General features: G+C 37.5%; 1 protein-coding gene across 4 annotated transcripts in view; it reads left to right on the forward strand.

Annotated features, from left to right (window-relative positions):
- NEK10 (NIMA related kinase 10) overlaps positions 1-17,401 on the forward strand; it is a 107,939-nt gene that overhangs the window by 53,616 nt on the left and 36,922 nt on the right. For all 4 annotated transcript variants that reach the window (XM_026843578.1, XM_026843579.1, XM_026843580.1 and 1 more), the window contains 3 exons: positions 2,853-2,982; positions 3,572-3,642; positions 10,095-10,308. In XM_026843578.1, coding sequence (XP_026699379.1) covers positions 2,853-2,982; positions 3,572-3,642; positions 10,095-10,308 — 415 coding nt within the window. The remainder of the gene's footprint in view (positions 1-2,852; positions 2,983-3,571; positions 3,643-10,094; positions 10,309-17,401) is intronic.

Raw genomic sequence — 17,401 nt, forward strand, 5'->3', positions numbered from 1 at the left:
CAGATCCTAGAGTTTCTTTATGTATTTCATTTTGGCAGTGAATGCATTTTATGATGTGGACATCTGTTTGCTAAAAATTTAATTAATGCCACTGTCCTGTTTGAGTGAATCAAGATCTCTTAATATAAGAATGAAAAGAAGAAGAATCCTGCCCTTACAAGTAAACCAAAAAAAAGGTCATTATAATGCTACACACTTAAATTAATTTCCAGTGATTGTGGCTAAGATTAATTTTGTAGGATTTTTTTGGAAGAGAATTCAGAGATCGGTTCTACTCATTCTTTCTGGTCTTGACCGGACAGTGAGTTTATACACAGTTGTCAGCTGAATTAGACAAATCGTATGTACTCCCACCACCCTCCTATTTCTGGGTGCCAGTGTACAGGAACAGAACTGGATGCTTTCTCTGCTTGGCATCCCTCAACAGTGTGGATCCAAAAGATGCAACTCGACTGCAGAACTGTTTTGCTAGTCAACAAATACCCCACCCACATTTCTAACTAGCAGATGGTGAGGCAAGCCTGTGGAACATGTTTGAGGGGTTTCACTGTATCTCTGAAAAGTAAATAAATAATATTTTAAAATTCTACATAAAAACTAAATTATAGAATTAATTAGCCATGAGAGCATAGCATCATCTAAGTGTAGGATTTTATATTCTCCGTAAAACTTTCCTGGTCACTTCAGATAAATATTACCTCAGTAATTTAAAGTACTTAAGCATAAGGCAGTATTTATTTAAGGTATTGGTCATCCTAATGCTCTAAATAACTGACTAAAGGCCCTTGTTCTGGAAGAAAAGATAAAGTAGTATTCTGCTGCAAGCCCTCCTTTTGATGTAACAAAAAAAGGGATTAGATATGCATTTAGAACAAGAATTCTTCAGCATGAATAAGCAGACCAAATGACTGCATTAACTTCCAGCTATTATGCGTTTGTGTGAAACCATGCTAAAACTACAACCCTGTGAGTGGTGCATTCTTTCTGTGATTTCCGAATCATAGTAGTAACAAATAATACATTTTTCCTAGTCACAAGCCCAGTGGACTGCTGTTTGCTCTGTTCATCAAGCCTAGGTTCTTCCTTGCTGTTCATGAATACAGGGTTCTGCAGGCCAGATCATGGTTGCTTCTGTTTCTCTCTTGATTGTATACAGTTTATTTTTATTGTGACCTCTTTGTGACTTTTTGCATAGTTACATAGATTTGACTTGAATAATTTCAGTTTGGGATTTTAATATTCTTTAGTAATTTAAAAATAGTGATTTATAACTTTTTCTCTCTTCATGCATGAAAATTACCACTAGAATAAAAGGTTGTAAAATTCAAGTCAGATGTATTTTTCTGAATAGGAGCATGTTTAGAATTTTTCTAAGACGGGGGCTTTGCCTTTTTGAGCTCACCATCTATATGATAAGTTGCAGTACTGATGTTTGCTATAATAGACACATTTAAGATGTAAAAATGAAATTTCCGCAAAGTCCTCTACTGAATTAGTATCACAGTGAGGAACGAAGGCAGGTTGATTACAGAAATGGTGTTATGTTCTAACACCATGTTCAACATCCTGTATTCCCCTCTGTGGTTATGGAGCAGCAGCAGCAGCAAATTTCAAGAAAAATTACTAATTAGGTTTTACCAGGAATCTGTATCTTGCTTCATCGATTTAATCAGAAATGCGTGACCTGTCAGTCTCACTTCACCACGCTGTGACCTCTGTTCTGACTTTATATTCTGTTAAGATCACCTAATTTCTCTTCAGCATAATAGTTTATCAAAGAGGCCTTAACCCATTTATTTTAAAAATGTTTTCTGAACTTTGTACGTATCAGCCGCACACCTTATAGCAATATACTTTATCCAGACTGCATCATTAATTGGATTTACACAGTGCCTCTCAGCTTCAAAATAAGGCATTTTACCAAAGAAATCAGTAGTATAATCCTGAAGTTGATACAGTGGTTCCAAATTCTAAGCTGAAAGGAGAAGGCGAGCAAGTAGATTTTCAAGTTGATTTTACAGATGAAAGGAGTAAAGTATTTTTTATATCTCTGAATAATTACAGAGAGAAGATGCTAAGTGAAAAAAACTCATGTCATGTGATATGACCTTTACTTACTGCTAAGACTTGAACTCCAGCATCAGAGTATCCCTACTAATGTAAATTATTATTATCATCGAGATTTATGAAATGTACTGAGGAAATTAAGAGAAGGAAGTGGAGTCTGCTTTGTACTGAGTCAAAACTGAAATTACTGCCACCTTCCATTTGCTTTAAATGGATATTTACAATGGATTTTTTTTTTTTTATTGTCATTCGGCTGGCTGTTGAGTGTTCATGTGGCATCCTCACAGGGAATGCATTACAGCAATATTAAGACAATGAAAATGATATAATGTTTATTTACTCACATTAAAAGCAAAATCATATCCATTAGCATTCTAAATATAGGAATCTTATTCAAATCTTTCTTGTACCTGAATCACAAGATGATGTGATATATTTATTGAAACGCCATCATTGTAAACAAGTTCTCAGTGTTGTAGTTCATTTGTATCCATTAAGTCCAAAGACATTATAACATGAGTGGAAAGGACAAGTGAACAAAATATAAACCACTAGTGTAAGAAGAGCTGCAGCAGAAGTGGAAAAGCTACTAATTATATTTCCACTTAAAGAATTTGACTGGTAATGGAAATAAATGCAACCTTTTGACCATAATTGTATGTGCTCTGAAAATATGTTATAGTGACCAACTGAATATTGGATGGATTTTTTTTTTTTTTTTAAGAAAAAGCCTACTTCTAGGTGAATTAATTAAACGCTTGTGGGTTGCATTGCTTTTTACTTAGCCCTGAAGTTGTAAAGAGTGAGCCGTATGGAGAGAAGGCTGATGTCTGGGCTGCAGGATGCATCCTTTATCAGATGGCAACTCTGAACCCACCGTTTTACAGCACCAATATGCTCTCCTTGGCAACTAAGGTATTTGGATTTGCCAGACCAACTATTTCTGCATATGTTCGTTAGATCCATTAGAATTTATGTTTAAGGTTATAGAAGCGTAAACTGCTCTCTGATCTGATGTGTGAATGAGCACAAGTATTTATCACTGTATGAATTGCCATCTTGTCCTTCTAATTGCAAAACTTGCTTGTAAATGTTAGTATGTAATTACCTCTCGGACTAGTGTATCTTTATTGCATTTAGTGACAGGAGCTTTAGATATATACAATTTCTTGATGTACTATAATACTGGATTTTCTATAACATTGTGTATTACACCTTAGGATGTGATCATAAATAAAAATGCATAATTGTTTGGGTTTTTTTAATGTTTTCCTTATTCAGATATTGTAACCCTTTGATTTACACTGATTATGTGCATTAATGTGTATACATGATTAGAAGTGACATTCTTCATTAGAAGATGTGTTCTAAGTTGTTTTGGAAGTTAGAGCTGATGATGTAAGGCCCATAGGGTTGTTTCAAAGAACAATACTTATCATATGGGATCTTCAAATAAATAACAGAGAATTTTTCTTCAATTAACTGTAGATTATTTATTTTGCAGATAGTAGGGGCTATGTATGAACCTGTGCCAGAAGGACTGTACTCTGAAAAAGTGTCATTTACCATTAAGAGGTAATTACTCATCTAGTTTTATTTTGACATCCCGCTGAAAAGATGTTTTGTTTTGCATGTTTCCAGCAGTGCTAACGTGACAGTTTCTTGACTTTAGCAACTGCCAGCATTTGTCTCTAAATATGAAATATCTTCTGATTTAAAGAAAAACGGCATTATCTTCTTAGCCTGCTAGTAATATATGCCATATAGTTTCATACATGCAACTGGAAACTCAGGCCAGTATAGTCAGCACATTTATCGAGCCAGTATAGACTTCATACTTGGCAGCGAAGTTTAACAATACCAGTGCTGTAATTAATTCCCTACACACCAATTTCCCACCCCTGAAAATACAGCATTTTGAGTCATTTTCAAGTGGAGTTTATGGTCAGGGATGTAAACCTGTTGCAATATATTATTTATAGATCACTGTATAATCACATTCATAGTTTTGTGTGTTTACTTGGCTGATAGAAATACGTTTCCCACTATCTTCAATTTCTATTAGCAGGATAGCAGAGATAACAAAGCAGAGATAACAGAGTAATGGAGGAAAAGATGAGCCTGTATTTGTTCCACTCACTCACTTATCACATGTTTCTCTTAGCTATGGTTACATTTTCCTGGTGATAATGTAATGTGTAAGGCAAAGTATAGAGAGTGAATTGGTGCATTTCTATGAGATTTAGCTCTCTTTTATTTTTCCATTTTCGAAAAACTCCACTTAGCACAAAAAAGCTTTTTTTTTTTTTTCTTTTCACACAGGTGTTGCATTCCATCTCTAAAAAGCACTTTGCTATACAAAGCCTGTAACATTTTTATACTGTGTTTTGTTATACAAAAAGGTTTCTGTTGTTTAAAGACCTTGAGGATGAAGGACAACAATGGAGGGGATAGGAGATAACAGAACTAACATTTATATTTAAGAAGTCCTGAAATGAATTTTAGTATTTTAAATACTTACAGATGTTTGTAGTTAGAATAACTGGCTTTACTAATTAATTGCTCACTATTTAAGAATAGTATAGTAATCTCAAATGCATCCAGAAAATATCTTCCAGTCACATTGTATCAGTATTGATATGTATTACCTTCTCTTACAAATTTTACACACATCTTTGTCAGTGACTTACATAAAGTTATGTGAGTATCTGGCCCTCTGTCTTTTCCTTCTTTTCATTTCTGATAATAATGAGAAACTCTATAATAGGAAGTTTTTGAGGATTTTCCCAAGGCCAGCTATTGAGTTACTTATGATTGTAGATACTGTGACTGTATTAAACAGATTCACTGGAAGTCCCATATCATCATGAGACTGGCTGCTATGGAGGCTAACTGGTTTAAATAGATGATTAAATAGGTATTTGCATGAAAATATTAAAATTGAGTTTTCCTATCACATAAGAATTTTTCCACTTATTTTAATAGTAGTGGGAAGCATAAGATGTTTTTTTAAAAAATGTCGATTCACTTACTATGGGTTAATCCTGAAATGAAATCTTAAGTTTACGTTTTGGTTTATGCTTTGCGAGATATTTGTAAAGAATAAAGAACATTAAAGAAAAGCAGTAATAATGACATTTTACTTAAAATATAGATGAGAAAACATTAACAGAATTTGAAAAGTTCTTTCCGAATGACTGAAGCACAACACATATTCAAAGATGGATGTCATAACTATAAAAAATAATTTATTGATAACAATTAGAAAAAACATTGAAAGCTTCATGTTGCAGCTGTTAATTTGAATTTAGTGTTATCATTATTATTATTCAGTATTGTTATTAAAATACAGTTTTATTGGATTAATCTAAAGTTCTGGAATCATAATCATCAAAGTCTTTCAGAGCTGAACATCAATCTACTCAGTGTTTAGTCATAAATAAATAATTTATTTCTAGATGCATGGGAAATAGATTTAGGACTTATCAGAATTCTTTTATAGCTCACATTGTTCTTGGAAATTTTGACCAACTTCCATGGATTAAAATAAAAAATTAAAAAGAAAAAATCAAACGGAACATTTCTTAAGGGTGAAAAACGTGCACCTGTTTAAAGGAAATATAAAATTCTAAATAAAAAAGATTAACAATGTTATGAAAATGAATGAGTTGACTCAAAGGATTTAAGCAAATTTAAACAAAAAAGATTAAAATCAAGAAGTTCAAGTACTGTAAAACATTTTCAAACCCACTACTTTACATGGCAGTTATGTTTATTTAGAAAGTACTGTTTTAGAAATAGTAAAATCATTCTGTGACACTTTCTTTAAAGAGGGTGTTGGGTTAAGTGCATCTATATGCTAGCTGGCTAATTGTACTCTACGGAGAAATCATAGTAATTATCAGGGTCACTGGAGTTTATGGATTTAAGACAGTTTATGGTACATGCAGGACTGTCCCTATCAGCTTTCATGTCCTACACTGCATACAAAATATTATGGGGATTTAAAAGTAGACCTAAAATATATTATTAGTTACTAAACATCTACCTAGGGTGCCTGAGACAAGAACCATGGAGCTGTAAAGTAATTTCAGTTGGAAGTGACTCCTGGAGGTCATCTAGTCCATCTGCTCAAAGTGGATATAGTTAGATCTGATTGCTCACTGCTCAGGGTCTTGTCTGAGTTCTGAATATCTTGAAGAATGGAGATCCCACAACTTCTCTGGGCCCCTGTAGGTTCTTCTCTGCCTTTGTGATTAAAAGTAGTAGTAGTAGTAATAATAATAATCCTTATACCTTGTCAGACTTTCCTGTGCCCTGACTTGTGTCTTGCTTCTTGCTCTACCACTGTGAGCCTCTGAGTATGATCTGGTTCCATCTTTTCTATACCCTCTCATTATGCTGATAGCAATCAGATCTCTGTATAGGTGGCCCAGGTCCCTCTGACAGCAGCTTTGCCCCATGTATCAACAGATCCCTGCAGCTTGGTGTTCACAAACCTTTTGAGAATTCACTTCATCCCATCATCTAGGTCGTTCATAAAGACATTAAACAGTACTGACCCAGCGTCAGTCCCTGCAGGATGCTGCTTCCAGCCAACAGCTGGACTTTGTACTGCCAATGACATCTTTTTGAGCCAGGAAGTTCAGCCAATTATCTATCTACCTTATAGTTCTGTGTCAAAGGCCTTGCTAAAGTAAAGCTACCTATAGCATATACTGCTCTACCCTTGTCCACAGAGCCAGTAGTCTTATAATAGAGAGCAATCAGGCTAGTCAAGTCCCATGGGCTTATGTTATGTCCGGTTGGCTTAAGTGCTTTCTCGCTGTACTTTCTACTGTGTGTTAAAGCTTCACACTCATGGATGCTACAGTTAGGCTCAGAGATCTGGAACACTTAAGGCTAAAGTTTCCCCATGGAAATGGAAGCAAAAAATGGATTGAGTGCCCCAGCTTTTCCATGTCCTTTGTCACTAGGTTGCAGAGTGGGTCTATACTTTCATTAGCCTTTCTTTTGTCTTCAATGTACTTATAGAAGGCCTTTCTGCTTTCTACATCCACTGCTAGTTTCAACTCCAGCTGAGCTTTGGCTTTCCTAACTCCACCCCATCTTCCTGTGCAGCCCACCCCTGCTTCCTACATGCAGGAGTGGGCTGTTCAGGTGCTTTGAGGTGTCCCTGAAGATTAGATAGCTCTCCCAAGCTTTCCCATCACCTTCCAGGGCAGTCTTCTACCAGAAAGATCCCTGAAAGGCTGAATTTTGCTCTCCTGAAGTCCTGTATTGTAATCATACAATCTGTCTTTTTCACTTTTCTCAGGAATTTGATGGTTGTTGTAGCCAAGGCTGCCCTTGATCATCACATTCTTGTCTGGTTTTTCCTTGTTTGTGAGCAATGGGTCTGGCAGAGTGCCTGTCATGGTTTGAGCTCAGAGTGCAATTGATAGCATGCAGCTGCTCACTCTCCCCTTCCCCCCTAGCACTGAGAAGGAGAAAATAAAGCAAAAGGCTCAATGGTTTGAGTTCAGAGGGCAACCAATACCACGCAGTTGCTCACTGCCCTCTTCCCCCCCAGTGCTAGGAAAGAGAAGGTAAAGCACAGACTCAGGAATGGAGGTAAGGACAGGAAGGGGCATTTCATCCATTACGGTGATAAGCAAAAAACAGACTTGTTAGGGGAAGAAAAAAATAAATTTAATACAGACACTAACAACAACACTTAACAGAGTGGGGCAGCGAGAAGTATTACCACATCTTGGAAACACCTTCGCCCATCCCTCCCTTCTTCCCAGACTCAGCTTTGCTCCCAATCTTTCTACCTCCTCCCTTCCAGCGGCACAGGGGGCAGGGAATGGAGGGTGCAGTCAGTCCTGTCGCTTCTTCCACCTCATGTGGGGGAACTCCTGGCATTCCCTCCCTGTTCCAGCACAGGCCCCCTCTCACAGGAGACAGTCCTGCACAAACATCAGGACAAGAGGGAATGGCCTCAAGTTGCACCAGGGAAATTTTAGACTAGATGTCAGGAAGCATTTCTTTGCAGAAGGGGTTGTTAGGGGTTGGAATGGGCTGCCCAGGGAGGTGGTGGAGTCCCCATCCCTGGAGGTGTTCAAGAGTAGGGTTGTGGTGTAGTTGGGAACTCTCAGTGTGAGGTTAATGGTTGGACTGGATGATCTTCAAGGTCTTTTCCAACCCAGTTGGTTCTGTGATTCTGTGAAACCAGCTCCAACATGAGTCACTCCCATGGGTGTGTGGGTCACCCCCGCATGTTGCAGTCCTTCCAGTGCCAAACTACAACAGCAGGAACTTCTTCCCATGGGGTCCCAGCTTTCTCCAATCACAGGCACCTGTCCCATCTTGGGGCCTCCCACATGCCACAAATTGGCATCTGCTCTACTGGTGACCTCCATGGGTGGTGTGGGAGGTGGCTCTGCTGCCTCACCATGGGGTATAGGGGAGTGTTTGCTCCAGTGCATCTCCGTCTCTTCTCCTTTCTTCCGGTGACCTCGACGTTCACACAGATGTTCTCCTCACAAATCCAACTCCTCCCAGGCTTCCCTTCTTAAATATGTTATCACAGAGGTGCAGCTAATTGGCCCACCCTTGGTGCAAAGATGGGCCCAACCTGGAGCCAGGGGAGCTTAAAGAAGCTTCTCACAGGAGGCCACCACTGTAGGCCCCTCCCCTGCTACCAAAACCCCCCACCACACACACAAACCCAGGACAGTGCCTTTACTAGTTAGCAAACACTTGCACCAAGCAATTGTCATCAGCAGATTCCAGAAATCTCCTGATTGCTGCACTCAGCCATATTATCCCATTAACAGATATCAGGGTAGTTAATAGGCCCCCATGAGTATGTGTGGCTGGAATCATGAAGCTTCATCCTTCCGTCCAACAAAGGCTTCATTCACGACGACTTTGGTTTTGGGTGGTTTGTAGCAGGCATCTACCACAGTGTCACCCATGCTTGTCTGTTCCTTCCTCGCCGTCCTCTGATCCTTACCCATAAGCTCTTGACTACATTCAGCCAGGTCTTGGATTGCAGGTTGCATCCACCCTGACTTGATCCTTTCCCCCTCAGTGGATGAATTGAGGAGAAGAGTAACTTGGCCCTCTGCCCTTCACACTTGACCCCAGTGCTCTGTAGTCACTTTCAGTATGTTGAAGGAACAGCACTGATAGTGTTATTCATGCCCATATGAATGAGCAGCCCAAGGGCCAGATGAGTCTTGGTAGTATCTCCACAATGTCCTGATTCCAAGCACCTTGCAAGCAACTGGCTTCACAATCATCAAACCAGATCAAGTAGATGGATGCCTCTGTTCCCTCAGTTTAGGGAGGTGCTCATGCTTCTTATTTGTGAGGTGAACACTTGATTGAGACTCACCTGGCTCTGATGTGTCCCCTTAGGTCTTGTTCTTCCTCACCTGTTCCTATGTCACTATATCTGTTCTGTAACTGTATATCTGTAGCCAGAGGAAAAGCCTTCCTTCTGTTGGCAGAAGTCATGAGTCTGGAGCATACTTTCTCTTGGGAGCCTCTATCCACTGTTCTTTTGAGAGTAATTTATCGATTTTCCTCCTTCCTTGCATCTTTTGGGGGTCTTATGTCCGTGAAGATCTTATCGTTCTGTAAATCCTCCTGACAGCACACTCATCTCCTTCACCACAGCTTTGTCCAGTGGTGCAGCACCTTGACAAGAGCACAGTCCCTGTGAGGGAGGCCAATGTCTCCCCCAGCCCCAGGAAGAGGCACCAGGCACTTCATGGTGTGCTTGGGAGTGCCTGGCAGCAGCCCCCCATAGCAGTTCTGACTGGGTCGGTGCCCGGGATAATTGTTCCAGCTGATGCCAGAGACTGTGCTCAGTGGTGTGGCAACAGCAAGGCTTCAGTGTCAAACTGTCCCATGCAGGCTTGAGCAGAGTGCTGGGCTGCATGACTGGATAAATGCCAGTGGAGGAATGCAGGGGTAGTAAACAGTTTTTTAAGAAACAAGTAATTAGCTTTCATTAGAGAATATTCTTTCTGTAGATGCTTGACTCCTGATGCAGAGGCACGTCCAGACATAGTGGAGGTCAGCTCGCTGCTGTCTGATGTGATGATGAAATACCTGGATGTTCTATGCACCTCTCATCTCATGTTGGAGAAGAAACTGGATCGAGAGAGGAGACGAACCCAGACGTACTTCATGGAGGCTAATCGAAATGCAGTAACCTATCGCCATCAGCTTTCCATTTTATCACAAGTAAGTACATGTATTAGGCTTTATTTTTTCTTATCATTGTTTGCTGTATCGGAGAAACTAAGGTACAACAAAGCAGAAAATAAATCAAAACGAAAAGATCTGTCTTCTTAGAACATTTTTTCATGTAGGCTCTTTATTTTAATGATGTATTCATTCATTTTTTTTGTGGACATGCTTATGCAGGAAAAATAACAGTATCTTTAAAACGCAATATCATTCCATGTTGGAAAATGTAATTGTTGTGGAGGTACTTGCAGTTTTGATAGTATGTGATAACATTTAATTATTACTGCACACTTGTGAATGGTTTGTGAATAGAATATACACTTGGCTAGGGTGGAACAAATGGGTATTCTTGTGTATGATTCACAAACAATGACACCTAGAAAATGGAATCTACACAAATATAATCTTTAATTACAGATTTCTAAATAAAGAACAGTGATGCTGATAAGTATTTGCTCATGCTTTCTTAGTGTCTGATACAGTTCTGCAGAAATACTTCTTAAAATTCTTCCATTTGCTTCACACATTGTTTTAAGCACTCTTCATGAAGGACATCAGTATTTTACATAATGAACTGAAGTCATATATGATCTGAGAGAATTTACTTAAAAAAATACAAGGATGATATTTTTGTGTAGTAAAATCTCACTGAAAATTATTGTTATGGTAATTGTGAAGCAAAGTTATAGTTTACACAGCTACACTTGTCTGTTCAGCTATTGCAGGTCTCTTAGATTCCTTTTATCAGGGCTCCGTAGTTGCACTGAAGAACCTCTGTGTAGGAAAAAGGTTTTCGGGAACACCTGGTCCCAGACTCATGGATTATTTTTTTTTTTTTTGTCTTCTTTGTCTTCATCTTTCTGGCCAAACTTAAGACTTGTAGAAATTATTAGTAATTTTTCTTTTCAGTAGTTTTTTGACTTTTCAGTTTATGATCATTATTTGTATTATACCTTTTTTTTTTTTTTAAACAATAAAAAGGATGTCATAAACTTCCAGAAAAACCTTAACAAACCACTGTCATTTGAAATGTAAGAGGTACTGAGATGAAAGAAAGATACAGAGTAGGATTTGTAACTTAGAACAGTATAAGCAATTATTTTCCATGTTTTTTTCATTTTATTATCCTACACATTTGGAAGCTTGTTTTATGTCATTATTTTTTCATATCTTGATATAGTCATTCTCTTTCATAACTGTAATGAAATTTGAAAATAAAACATGCTATGGATGGAAAGCTGCTTCATTTGGAATTTCAATGCAGTTATTCTATCTTTGAGAGAAAGGTGCCCTATCCAGACACTTGTAAGATATTATAAAACTAATAGTTTTACATTGAAGTTAGAGTTTTGTATAAATACTTGAAAAATACACCTATCTACAAAATGAGAAGGAAAATGACTCTGTATTTTGGTGGATAATGGCTAATCTTCTCAAGGAAGGAATATTGTAATTCTAGTTCTACTCCAATGGATATTTTATTATGTATATTAAAAGAAACAGGTACAACAGGAGGATCTGACAAAGATCCAGAACACTGCAGAAGCTGAGGGGAGTATAGCTTGGTAATGATAAGTGGGAGACCTAATTGTGTGTTCTTCCTGTAAATAGAATAAACCAGGCTAGGATCTTTCAAATTTAAGAGGACTGCTACAGAGCTTAGAAACAGAAGGACACATGTTGTTTCTTTGTTCCCAGTATTGTAGGAAAAATTTATGAAGTTGGAGGATTTCTAATAAAGAGAATAATTATTCCTGAAAAATTTGACTTTCAAAAAAACCACAGTATTCTGTGTAAAAGTACTAGGAAGAATTTCAAGCAGCTGTTCTTGAAATAAAAACTCTGTGAGGTATGGACAACCTAATTCATCTTAGTCAAGGCTCCAGCGATTCCACGGCCAAGTAATCTGTCATTTTTCCATGGTGTCAGAGAATTCAGTGTTTCTGCCATGTAGTTCAATGTTTTGTTGAAGCCAGCTATGTTATACTTTGTTTTCTCTCTACTAAAATGTACTTATGGTCTCCTTTTTCATCCCAGTTTTGTCATGTTGTGTATGTTTCTGAAATAGTGTACTCTGTCCTGGTTTATGCAACTAAACAACAGAGATCTTTTGGAGCCAGAGTGGAATCTGTTTTATAAGTAGTTTAAGACCAGTATGGAAGCTGATAAGTAGGCAATTGAAAGGCAGGTCAGTAGATAATGTTGGAGAAGTGTAATTACCTTGCCTGGCATGTATAGCATAAAATCTCTACTTCAGACTAATCCTAATAAAAAGACTCACTATCAGCTCTCCAGATAAATTCTTATCTTTCCTTGTTTTCCATAGAAATTGTTGTTTATGTAAGACTAGAAGCAGATGTAGCGATGAAAAGTGTTTAATATTGTGTTTGGTTGTGAAAGATTAACGTCACTGACATAACACGGGGTACAGAGGACCCAAACTAGTAACAGTAGTAATTATCTCTCACATAGTACCTTTCATTTCAACGTGGTCAATATTATATTTTCATGCTCTGAGTAGGAAAAGATGGTGAGGAAAAAGGTAGTTTGTGTAAGGTCATCGAACAGACCAGTGGCAAGGTTTATTATTCTATGTTCCAAGCCCAAGTCTGTGTCTCAGGATGGTAGTTGATTTAACTAATTAAAGTATCTTTCTAATATTTTCCTTTAAAGAGATGACAGGCTAGCCAAATAATAATTTGATTGCTTTTCTGAGTTACATAATTTGAAAAATTTAGACATTATTTTGGCTGTTTGCAGAAAAATGAAAATAAGTCACTTTGGAAATATGTGTTTGACTACATGGGTGTCATCCCTTGTTCAATTTACTGCATATATCCTGAAGTATTTTTAACTAAGAAATAATGCTTAGAAGCTCTTGATAAGCCAGTGTGTTCACATACTCTTTGACATATAAATAGAATAACTTTTTTTCTCATTGCCATTTTCTCATTATTTTAATATAAAATATAAATATGCCTAAAACAATACAGAAGGACTAATATTGAGATCTGCCCTATATTTTGAATGTGGGAGAGAAAACTGTAAGCTTTATAATTGGAGTCTGTCAGCTAAAATATATATAACAAAATATGAGCCATTTGTACCTTCTGCTACTCTCAGAGAATATATTAAAAATGGGCAGACATGATAGACTACCTGGCTGATCAGAGTAACTTCTCAATTTTTGAAGTTCTGATCCGTGCATATGCAAAATATTCTGTCACATTTTTTCTCTATACTGGGTTTTTGTAATACTGTGTCCTTTAGGAGTTTAAGCTTATTTTAATTTTTGTATTAATAAAGTCACTAGAATACACATTTTAGTTTAAAATCCATATGTACAAATCCATGTATTCCAATGAATTTCCCAATTATGCAGAGTAATGAAGTCCAAGATGCTTAGATAATGGACAAGAAGGTATAACTTTTGTTTCTGAGCGTAGTGTGATCTGTGGAGTGGCTCCACATCCAGTGTTTGTCAGGGCTAACAGAGTGTCAGAAGTCATTAACAGTGCTTGGTCTGAGTGGTCCATTTAGGTCACCGTTAGCTGAGTGCTTTGTCCTAATGTTCAAATGCAGAAGAATGCTTATTAGCAAGGTTGCTTTCTGCATTTTTCTGTTTTCATACTCGAACTGGTAAGTCTTTCCCTAACCCAGCATGGTGGCATATAGACCCAACGTGAGTCATCTTCCTCTAGATGGGATTTTTAGCTACAGGTCAACACTGGCCTCCTAGACCTAGATCAGCAGGTATCAAGGTATTGCGCTTCTAGTGGATTAGGATGCTATTGCTAGGAGACGTACTCTGATTATTCTGCTTCCAGGCAGCTTGATTACAGCTTATGTTAAGTAGCCTTCCTTGCACTCTTGCAGAAGCAGTTCAATTGTTTGTCATCTGGACATAGTGAAAGAAGCAGTATAGCTGTTTTCAGACAGGACTATATCTAAACTAAAGAGCCTGGCCAGACCTGAAAAGGCTGATGCAGTTCCCTGTCTTCCATCTGTGGCATAAACCTTCACAATCCACCTGTAGATAATTAAGAGTAGATTGTATTATGTCTTTTCTAGATTGTTTTAGAAGTATGAATGGTCTATCTAAAGTCTTAAGAAATGTTGGGATTTCTTTGTATGTCCCTTCTTTCACAAAGACGTTAAGGTAAATAATTGTGAAGCATTTTATAGGTACACCTGTAAATACAGAGCATGCTACTGCTCCCACTCTTCTTTATCCACAGGAATGGATTTCCTTTTTTCCCCGAATGTTTTCTTCATCCACAAGGATGTCTGGCCAAAACAGAAAGGGTTAAAACTAATGGTTTAATAATCTATACTTTTGTAACCACCCTGCAGGCTACTGACAACTCTTGTAGTTAAAATGAGCCATCAGGTTCCTCAAGTTTTTAGAATAAATGCCAACAGGATCACAGGTATCTGAAAGGGAAAGAAACACAGTGATTTAACTGTGTTTTCACCAAGTCATTTCTCCCCAGTTCTGCACTGTTGGCAATTGTGCTAATAATCATGTTAGTTTCTAAGCATCACCACATGCATTACAAAGTAGTGCTTAGTTAGCATTTTTTAAAATTAATCTATTTATTTTAACTCAGAAAAACACATAAAGATGGAATTAATGTTCAGTTTCCATTTTCTTTGTGTTTAGAAATATATTTTGCCCAATTCAGCCAATCAATGCCTAAACGTTGGTGGGGGTTTTTTTAGTTTGTTTTTTTTTTTTTTCTTAAAAGAACTCTGTATGAATGCAGCAACTGGTTTTGTAGTGGTTGAAGCAAAGAGTATGTTTGGTTTTCAACACTTATAATGCAGCAAGTTATTAATATTGCAGCAATACAGTCCAATCTTTACATTAAGTTAGAATATTCAATTCCTATTTCTATTAAAATTTGATTATTAAAAAGTTATTAAAAATAAAAAAAATATTGGGTGATAGTGCCTGTTTGTGCACATCTGCATGCAAATTCTCATTTCTTTTGAAATGAGTGAGGACTCAGGAATGTCACGAAAGCTTGCATTTTCACAAATTGTTTTCTTCTTCCATCTTTCCATTGATTTTGACTTGATGCCATTCTGTTTTGGCATTTATGTAGCAGGTGCTGAAATTAAAGTTTAAATGTTAGAAATTATAGTTGGTGTTATAAAAAGAAAGTAACCTTTTTAGATTTATACTATTTGGGGAATAAAATAATTATGCAAAAATTGTTTTGGAGGTATCATTTTTTAAAGTAGAATGTAGAAAGTTTGAATGTAGAAAATAATCATCACAGCCAAGTTGCTACCTGTCAAAATGTATAATCAAACTATTAAGGACAAATCCATAATAGGTTTAATTCAGTTTCAATTTGTTAGTGCATCAAAGTGCTTTAGTAGATTTAGAGAATATAAGGCAGCAAGAGTTGTCAGAGATTATCCTGTCCATCTCCAAGTCTTAGAGCTACCTGTCACTTCTGACGGGTGTTTGAACAGTCAGTCATAAACATACCAAGTGATAGAAGGTCTCTCCCAAGGCAAACTGTGCGAAATTAGGGAACAGTTTGGAACGAGCAGAAATGCAAAACCTGTCTTTACAGTCAGTGGTCACATGTCTGAATGAGTCTTTTATTTCCATCTGAAGATAACATCTGGAAAACCATAAGGATGCCTGAAGCCCTGTCAGAAGATAATTGGAAACCGTAGCCATACCCATAGCACATATACACTGTATATATGTGTGTATATATTATATATATATCATATATACTGTATGTGCAGTTAGTCTGATGTTTTCAGAAAACTTTGGTCTTGCTTTGTATGCTTGACAGAGTAGATGGGTTATGTATGTCTTGTTTCCAGCAGATATTAGATGGGCATATGCATGTGCACATATGGGATGTGTATGACACTTTGTCCTGGTTCAGCTAGGATAGGGTTAAGTTTCCCCAGCAGTGGGGAGGGAGCTCTAGCCAGGTTATTCATACCATGCTGAGGTCAGGTCCAGGTGCCCAAGCGCAGGAACAGTTTCTGTGTTGCTTTTGTCCTGGAGGGTAACTGCAACGGGGCTGCTCTACCCTGTTGGTATATCTCTGTGTATCTTTTGTCCTGTTTACTGTTATTACTGCTTGTTGTTATTGTTCTTGTTTGGTTTATTGTTTGTTACACTGTCGTATTAAATTTTTCCTTATCTCACCCAGGGGTTTGCATCTCACTCTCTGCCCTGTCCGGTCCGAGGGTGGGGGAGGGACAACAGCGGTGTGGTCTCGGGTCCCGGCAGGGACCACCACACACTTGAAATTTTCAGACCCACTCTCAAGTGTCATATAAGTGCTCTGAGAGCACTAAGTCAAGAATATCCCCAGAACACTACATTTATTGAGCACATTCAAACTTGTTACATAGTGTATGAACACTTATTTCTCTCTGCAGGATCCCAGTTAGATGCCACAGTTGAACACATAATTACTGTTAGGTGGTCTTAAGGTCTAAACTAAATTTTACTTGTTGCAGCTTAAGTTGCTTGCTTTTTGTCCTCCCCACAGTGGAAATATGTAAGAGTTATTTATTTTCTCTTATATGTTGTATCTCCCCTCTGTAATTTTTAATTTGGACTCAATAAATAATCAAATTCCATCAGTCTTACTTTAAAAGTTGAGTTTTGTAGACCTCAGATTATTCTTGTTTCTCTTCTTGTCTCTCCATGATTTTTTTTTTTAGTGTTCAAAACTGAACTCCATTACTCCGAGAACCTTATTTGTACCAAATAGAAAGATTACACAGTTCTTAGGGATGATTCATTTCTTTATACATCCCAGAATGATGTTTACCTTTTTGTAACAGCATGGTCTGATCCACCAAAATCCCCATTAACTTTTGCTGCAGAGCTGCTGTCTGACCAATCCTTCCCCAGTCTGTGCATTTGTACAGTTGTTTTTCCCTGCTCATAAAACTTTGCATTTTCGCTATTTAAACTTCATCAGTTCCTTTAGTTTCTCCAGTTTCTCAAAACTTTCAACTCCAATTGTCATTTGCATTGATGCAACTCTGTGTATAATGTATATGCTGTAATATGATATATGATGTGAATGTATCACAG

The sequence above is a fragment of the Athene cunicularia genome, assembly GCF_003259725.1.
Source record: "Athene cunicularia isolate RWA chromosome 2 unlocalized genomic scaffold, athCun1 chr2_part1, whole genome shotgun sequence".
Taxonomy (NCBI): Eukaryota; Metazoa; Chordata; class Aves; order Strigiformes; family Strigidae; genus Athene; species Athene cunicularia.